Source organism: Mesoplodon densirostris, chromosome 8 (genome assembly GCF_025265405.1).
Source record: "Mesoplodon densirostris isolate mMesDen1 chromosome 8, mMesDen1 primary haplotype, whole genome shotgun sequence".
In the NCBI taxonomy this organism is placed as follows: Eukaryota; Metazoa; Chordata; class Mammalia; order Artiodactyla; family Ziphiidae; genus Mesoplodon; species Mesoplodon densirostris.
The window spans coordinates 19,971,367-19,980,267 of record NC_082668.1 but is presented as its reverse complement, the minus strand read 5'-3'; the positions used below and the strand labels follow the sequence as shown (position 1 = coordinate 19,980,267).

General features: G+C 38.0%; 1 protein-coding gene across 4 annotated transcripts in view; it reads right to left on the bottom strand.

Annotated features, from left to right (window-relative positions):
• Positions 1-1,768: 1,768 nt before the first annotated feature.
• The window catches only part of USP37 (ubiquitin specific peptidase 37), a 98,379-nt gene continuing 91,246 nt past the window's right edge, over positions 1,769-8,901 (bottom strand). For all 4 annotated transcript variants that reach the window (XM_060106646.1, XM_060106648.1, XM_060106647.1 and 1 more), the window contains 4 exons: positions 8,560-8,675; positions 7,024-7,093; positions 6,175-6,313; positions 1,769-5,662 (listed from right to left, as the gene is read on the bottom strand). In XM_060106646.1, coding sequence (XP_059962629.1) covers positions 5,575-5,662; positions 6,175-6,313; positions 7,024-7,093; positions 8,560-8,675 — 413 coding nt within the window. In that variant the 3' untranslated portion in view covers positions 1,769-5,574. The remainder of the gene's footprint in view (positions 5,663-6,174; positions 6,314-7,023; positions 7,094-8,559; positions 8,676-8,901) is intronic.

The window sequence follows — 8,901 nt, the reverse complement described above, 5'->3', positions numbered from 1 at the left end:
GTACCCTACCCCACTTGCAGAGCTTCATTTTATGACTGGTGTTAGTCCGGTATTAATGGAAGTGAAAATTTACAGTCGTACCTGTGAGCAGCCGTCTGTGGCAATGTCACTTCTGTTTAGTAATCTACCGATTCCTCCATAAGGAGCCTGTGGTCCCAATTTCAGCTCTGAAGAAGGTGGTTGCATTTTTTTTTTATCCTGGGTGTTGCCTTACTTTTAAACCATCCTGTTCTAGAGCTTTCCCTTCTTAGAAGAGCAGCCCAACACTTCATGGAAGAGCCTTCCCTAGGCTTTTATCATGACTCATTTTTAATTATGGCAGGTGGGCTGAAGCATTTTGCAGTTTTGTATCTTTCCGAGTAATGGCTTTTCCTTTTCACATATACTTTTCTTACTGCCTTCCTCAGGTGATGTTAAAGGGGACCCATTCTTTGAAAGAGCTGAATGGCTCAGGTGATGGCCCTATTTAGGAGGTTTCACAATACTCACTAACCGGTACCCAGCGAGAGCAACATAGCCACTAGGCCTAGGCTTGAGGCCTAACAGCAAGTATGAAATGCAAATGCTATCTCAGCCCCGTCTCTGGTACTCTTAGTAATAAGGCCAAGGAAGAGCACCGTTAAGGCCCATGCTGGGTTTCAAAACTGTTATCCAGAACCTCTGCAAAGCTTCACAGGCTCCTCAGATGAAATCCACCGGAGGTTGGTGCCGACTCAGCCATACCTGGTTTCCCATCCCAGTCCCTTTAAGGTGTAACAGTGCGCTTGAAAGTCCAAGTCAGAAGGCCAACAGAAGGTGATTTCCACAACTTCAACAACTGGTTAAGTGTCTGCAAGAATATGTCCTTTTCAGAAATAACAGGTGAACCAACACAAGGTTAATAAAGGCTTTAATTTCACACACAAAAAACTCTATGCATAATTTAAAAAGGAAACAAAAAAACCGTACAGGGTACAGAGGAACAGTTCTGCTAAAACACAGATAAAGTGCCGCTCCATACAAAACAACATCAAGAATCAGAATCAAAAGTCACTCTGAACACAAAGAAAATCACCTCACAAATAATATGGCCAAAGCTGCCAGCAAACCAAGTAGTGGCTCAACTAGGCAAAGTGTAGGAAGCTTACTTCTGTTCTCCTCTCCGTAGCATAAATAAACAACACTGACAATAGGCCAGAGAAGATGGGGATGGAAGGGAAAGAGAGGGAGGGAAACCTAAAGACGAGAGGTGTGTACAACCACTGTGTCTCACCCTTCCACCCATGCTCTTCTTGAAACAGACCAGTTCAGATGACTGCTCTTCTGTATTGGCATTGGACCTAACGAACTCCAGTCCTGATGCAGACCCTCATCCACTCTATTCTGACACCAGTGGACACGCCTCTACTTCAAACCTCTGCACTTTAAGTCCAAATTACTGAAATCAACTGCTTGTATTCATACTGGCACATTTTTTATGAAAAACTTCAAAACCTCAGACACATAGCACACATGGAAAGGAAAACACTAATTGTGTGTAAATCTAATACAACAAAAGACTGCCTGGGCTTCCCTGGTGGCGCAGTGGTTGGGAGTCCGCCTGCCGATGCAGGGGACACGGGTTCGTGCCCCTATCCCGGAAGATCCCACATGCCGCAGAGCGGCTGGGCCCGCGAGCCATGGCCGCGGAGCCTGTGTGTCCGGAGCCTGTGCTCCGCAACGGGAGAGGCCACAGCAGTGAGAGGCCCGCGTACAGCAAAAAAAAAAAAAAAAAAAAAAAAAGACTGCCTGAAGTTTAGTAATCAAAGCATGCCATAAAGAAGTCAGTGGGCGTGGTGAGACACAGCAAAAGAAACCTGTCACAAAACTCTCAAGGCCTAACAAACTATAGTTTTCCAATAAAATAAATATATATATATTTTCAGATGTTAATAAGACACTGATGGAGACAAAATTAGAATTTTGAAGTAATGCATTAGAAAGATGTTAGAGGGCAGAAATCTGTTTAGTTTTTGTACACACTTAAAGAGCATTACTCGGTGTAAAGCAAGATGGGGAGGAGGAAAAAGATGTTTCTATTTTGGGGGGGACACTTTTATGTGACTTGCATCTAGTACTGGGTGTTGACTTTTCTAAAAATCTCCATGTATACACGAGATCTACATGTACTTGGAGATCCAGCTGTTTCCCTGATTTAAAACAAAAGGGCAAAAATGGTTGGATGACCAAGAGCATCCACTGTAGTCAATTTAGAGGACAGAGAAGAAAGAGGAAGAAGGGTAATATTTTTATTTGTTTTAATATTATCTCTGTTTAGTAGATCACAAATGAGTTTACAAACTACCTTTTTCTCGTGTATGTTTTCAACGCCCATGCTCTCTCTACACTCATAATGCTCCACTACATATGAGATACTGCCAAGAATCTCTTTAATTTAGGTGTTTCCTAATAATTTTCATTATACAACTAGCTGTACATGTGTAGAGCTATATTTATAGAGTTACATAATGGTAACTTCAATATGGAATAGGTAAATTCATCAATTCACTTGCTGAGGTTTTAGTTCTTAAAGTTTATTTTAGAAGAATTTTACACTTGAGCAAGGAGAGAAGTAAAGAAATGTCTAGTCTAGTATTTGCCTCCCAGAGTTAATGAACTGATCTTTAAGTATCGCTGCATACTTCTTAAAATGTAAACACATTTACATTTGTTATTGAGCCATTAAGTTAGGCCTGAAATTAACAGACCATGGCAAGTAAACAAGTAGCTCTTGGAATCAAAATATAAATAGAAGAATAATTCATGGACTTGCTTCTTATTCTATCCTGCTGAAACAGAACTTCTGAGTCTGTACACATAAATATATTCCCTACAAAACAGAATCTACCTCCTTATAGGCCTAAATTATAGTTAGGGCTTCTAAAGTGATAGCAGCACCTGGGCACATGCAACTTTCCAATCCTCTGTAATAATATTAGGTGATAATAATCAACAAGTTTGAATTTTAGTTTAGCTTTCCCTTCCAGAAAATTCCAATTAAGATCAGTTGTGTGTAGAACTAAGAACTGTCAAGTTCCAATTCAAAGTCATTTAAAGTAACATATTTGGTATTTTCAATAGGAATATTAGTTATTGTGCAAGCTGCCTGGAACTGAAGCTCTCCGTCCCTATCTAACTTGTCCCTTTCGGGCACCAACATGCCAAATGCCTCATTCCCCAATTCTGAGCAAACTGCACAAAAAATATTATCTACTTGTAATTTTTAAATACATACAGTCAGCTCAAAATAACAACAAACTCCATCAACATGGTCCAGCTGAACTCTCCATGTGTAGTCATTAATCCTTCACTGAACCAAAATGAGAAAGTAACTGTAGTGAAAGGGGTAATAGTTGAAGGAGTGAAGGGAGAGAGCAAGGCTGACCAGGCCAAAACAATGGACAGACATCAAGGGAATTTCAAGTCCCAAACCTGCAAGTATATGAGCAGTGACATAACTCATCTACTTTTTTCAACTAATAATTCCTGCCTAAGACATGGAAGAGCAAATCAAATTAGGTTCAAGCCAAGTGTACTTCTAAACCATACGCACACACAGCTATGAAAAGCAAGTCAAACGAGGGTACTTCATGGGCAACCTAGGCTTATGGCATTGTATCTATTTGTTTAATTGCCCTAAATGCACCCACTCATGTCAAATCATCCCAATCATTTTTAACAGCATCTCTCAAAAGCTCTCAAATACAGACACAGAGAAGTAATAAACAGCTAAAGAATTTGATTATCACTTCACTCACAGATGAGAAAACCAGTTATTTCCAAGAAAAAAGTAAAATGGCTCCCCAGTGGAAATAAACAAAATTTTAAAAGCTAGTTTTTTAAACAAGTGTTTTCCACTGCTCTATACTACTCCTGCATATCCTACCACTGTACCACGTTGGAAAGTTCACTACCTTAACAGGTAGGTAAATGGTAGGAGACGAAGCTTTTATCAGTAGTTAAGCAAAAGTGCTGGGGCCATTTACAATTCAAAGATTCAATATTTTAGAATAGGTTACTATGTCAGAACACATCCAAGTTTCAAGAGTAGGGCTGGAGCTCTCTTAAGGCAATCTTCCAGAAAAGATGTTACATCTTCTGTGATGTTGGACTTAAAAATGAAAGAAAATGTTGAAGGTTTCATTTTGCTATACTTAACTCTGTGTGATCCTAATGATTCCTGGGCTCACAAAATTATTTTAGGAACAAAATTCTACTCTCAAACTCATTCTTTATATGGTTTCACAAGCTGTTTAATCAAGCTGGTTATGTCAGCTGAGTGACTAACATAGCACTTAATGTTGAACCCCATTTAACCTCAACTCAAAGCACCTAAAAAGCAAGATAATATGCACCTTTGTTATTTGTTAGTTCTTGGAATTACCTAAACCAATCATATTTTAATTCTCATCCTGTTTTAAGGGCAAAGCCAGACAGCAAATGGTTATATGTTTAAACTTTATCCTATAGCTCATGTGCTTAATTTCACCCCTGAAGCAGGGCTTTCAGCTTTAGTGGTCCAGAGTTTCACCTTTAACACAAGGATACTCCTCCTGACCTCTCTATGTATGGGAGACAGAGATGCTAGCATTCTTCATATTCTCTAGGTAATCTTGTAGGGGAGTCCCAATTGGGACAACATCACTTTCCTACCTCTTAAAGTTTTGGCTGCAGTCTGTTAGGGTAATGCTTGCTCCATGGAAGAATGACACAGAAGAAAAATAAAAGATTCTATCTTCACCATGGTAATAATATAGATGATATACAATGAAAATACTGTGTGAAGGAATCTCTTTAAAGAAAATACGAAGTGTACAATGAATACCAAATGTGGGAACATAACACATTCCGAAGCACCAACAATCCATTTCTTGGGACTGCATGTAAACAGCAAAAGCATTATGAATCCATGAAATAATTTTTTTTAAAAAGCTCCTCAAGTCAGGCGGCAGAAATGTCCCTCCTTTGTCAGGAGGACAAACTGTCATTAGTGTAACATGGAGAGCTGGCTTTCCAGTGAACTTTACTAATAGGAAACACACATGGAAGATTACAGACGTGAGTGAAACTACTCAAGGAACATAAAAGCTAAATGCCAAATGATATGTATATCTTCACACATTTCTCAGGTGAATGGACTCTGACGACTTCATTTCATCTCCAAACTGCTGTGCTATTAATTTTGAGCAGGCATACTCTGGTGGGCTATCCTAACTCTTTAAGGCTCCATTCATTCCACATATATGTGTGTGTGTGTGTGTGTGTGTATGTACATATATATATATTTACAACATGTATTCCTAAGACAAAAGGAAGTGCCACTCTTGTAGGAGAAAAAAAGGATAATCAGCTACAGATGTGAGACCAAAGTTTCCATAAAACAATTAATATGGAGCGTTCCGCATAATTGCAGTTTTCGTCTTTTGGTTTGGCCCTGAGCTGTTTGTTGCTCCCGCATCAAGTAGAGTTCTAAATTCTCCTCCGGCAGAGGAAAGAGAAGTGGGTGGCAGTAAGAGAGAATATGCAGTGCACACTGCCAACCCAGGAGTTTGTTCCTCATGAAGCCTGACGAGTGGTCTTTCCCACTTCCATACTAAGTGCCTGAGAGGTCTTTTCTGTTTCCAGCAGCTCATCAAAGATCTCCCTTAAAATAAAACAAATAAAAAGTTAAATAGGAAATTCAGTGAACAGAGACAGAGGATAGACAGAAAATAAACATTGATAAAGGCTGCATAATCCCATGATGCCTAAATTTTATTAAATAAGCAGCTCATTCATTTTATTACCATCTTAACCCCATGTGCCGATTCTTAAAAATACTTGGGGGGAATGGCAATAGCTAGCTTTGATAGAAACGCTATGTAGTTCCTATCCATATAACTCAGATCTTCTAGCTGATACAATGAAAGACCAAAAAGTTTTATGACAGGACAGCTTCCATCATAAAAAGATCTTAAGTTCTATACCTAGATTCTACTGAGTGAGTTAAGAGAAAAAATATTTTGGAAATATCAAGACATGAGCCCTAAGCAAAGACAATAAAAATCATAGATCGTCAACCAATTAACTGATGGGAACATTTTATCCTTAAAGAAAAAAAAAAAAGAATTCAAGTGATTTTTAGCCCACAGCTTCAGATCAGGCAAAGTTTCTTACTTGTGCATATAAAAGAAGATGTAACCACTTCGATCTCGATCACTCTGCACAGAAGCCTCTTGGATTTTAGATACCTCTAGGTCATTATAAGTAAACCAAGCCTGCTTCTTAATGTCGTACACATCACTAATGTAATGACCTGAAATAAATAAAATCTTAAAATTAAGGTTATTTTTTTAAAAAAACGTATTGAACGGGCTTCCCTGGTGGTGCAGTAGTTAAGAATCCTCCTGCCAGTGCAGGGGACACGGGTTCGAGCCCTGGTCCAGGAAGATGCCACATGCCGCGGAACAACTAAGCCCGTGCACCACAGCTACTGAACCTGTGCTCTAGAGCCCGCAAGCCACAACTACTGAGCCCATGTGCCACAACTACTGAAGCCCAGGCACCTAGAGCCCACACTCCACAACAAGAGAAGCCACTGCAATGAGAAGCCCGCACACCGCACCGAAGAGTAGCCCCCGCTCGCTGCATTAGAGAAAGCCCGTGCACAGCAACGAAGACCCGACACAGCACCGCCCCCCCCAAAAAAAAAGTGTTGAATTTTTCTCAGGGACAGGAAGTTTCAGAAAGAGAAACAGCCAACCCCATTTCACCTTACTATACCAGGACAACTTTTTTGATAAATATATTTTGTTTAGGGACATTTGGGTCACACGTGAATAGAGAAATCAAAACAGTTGTACCTATTAACACAATTCACACTTAAGTGTGATCAAAGAAAAGATTTCAAAGTTTTTCTTGATGCATTTAACTTACACCTCACAAATCTAGGCTCAGAGCAACCCAATAAGGAGTAAATACTGGCTAGTCCATTTATAAAATGCTGAAATCCTAATGTCCATTTACCTGAAGAAGAAGTGCTACCAATGTGACTGACAACACTGATGAGCCGATAGGAATGAGGAAGATTTCCTGTCTGGAAAACAGAAGTGGGCATGACTTTCAACTCTTCATCTGAATACAAGCAAAACACTAATTTTAAATTTATTATCAAAGCTGACATGGCAAAGTTTCAATGTGTGGGGGGTTAGACTCAATAAAAAAACCCAGTGGTTGGTATTGTTCATATCCTTTGACCCAAGAATTCTACTCCCCAAGAATTTATCCTAAGAAAATAATGCAAAAGAAGGAAACAGTATATATGTATGTAATTATTCACTGTAGCATTATCTATAAATAATGAAAATTTGGAACTAACAATACGCTCAGTAATAGTTAAATGGTTACTGGTATATCAACTCAGTACAGTATTATTCAGTTATTTAAAGAAAAAATATGTGGGTCAGCAACATGTTAACTTGTTTTTCAAACTTACATGAACACACATAATAACTATAGCTCTATAAAATAGATGTTAATGGCTAAGTACTGAAAAACAGAATGGAAAAAATGAAAAGAGTTGCTGTGTTGCCATAGGGATTATGGATGAACTTTTACATTTTAAATATTTTAAAAAATGCTATTAAAATATTATTAGCAGAAAAGTAAAACAAAACTGAAAAGTGATATTCATGGACTTCAGGCAGCACTATAAGATATAATTTTGGGAACAAATACAGCTATAGGGTAAGCCATTAAAATGTTCAAAAACTTTGATGCTGTAATTTATTTCTGGGAATTTCCTTAAAGAAGAAAATCCTAATATAGAAAACACTACAATCATATACAGTTCCTCGATATGTTACTTATTATAATGAAAAAAAAACCAACTTAAATGCTCAATGTTAACTAAAAATTAAATAAAATAAATAGCATGTTCATTGATGGAATACAGTATAGCCATTAAAAATGAAATGCTTATAGTCTTTAACAAGTAGGATAAAAACTGTACTTATTCTATGACTTTAAAAGCATACTTGGAATACTTTGGGGTAGGGATGATAAAAGAATATATCAAATGCTAACAGTAGTTGTGTTAAAATTGTGGGATCCTGGGTAATTAAAATTACAAAAAATTTGGAAAATGGGAAAAAAGCAATTATTTAGGGTAAAAAGAGATTTCAAGTGCTCTAGTTAATGTCATTAATAGTTTTTATTGAGTAACAATCAACTATTTTTAGTATTTAACCTTAAAGATAAAATAGTTTGGGTAGAACTGAAGGTGATTTAATATACATATGACTTTGAGAACTATTACTAAGTTAGTACCTAACATGCACATAAGGTGATCAGGATGTTTTTTTTGTTTTTTTTTTCATTTTGTTTTGAATCTTCTGTGTAAGAAATGAGGAGCAAAGGCCAAGAGAAAGTGAAGACCATCTGATGGCTGCCAAAGGGGCAGAAGGGGACCTGCAATGGACACTGACAGTGGGGGCCTTTGAAGATAAGGAACAGCAGCAGTACTGACAACTTGACCTACGAAGGGAATATAATGTCACCCACCTCGGCATTTCTTTTCAGCTCCTCAGCTTCAGCTTCTGTATACTCCATATCTAAAACATCCTCATTTCCAGAGTCCTCATCAGAGCCCAATGAATCCAGAAAAGAGTTGTTAAACTCTGAAGAACACAAAGACAAAGTCTTGTAAAAGTTCTTGGAATAGACACAAAGAGATACGATTGGGAAGGTATAAAACAGCTTGAAGTACACATTTGATCATTCTAAGAAACATAAAACATTATTATTAGGGTTCCAATTCACCCAGCTTACTCTAGGGAATAAAAATTCAGGCACCAGTTATCTGTAAAAGAAATGTTCCCTTTTGTTTTAAATATATTTATATGA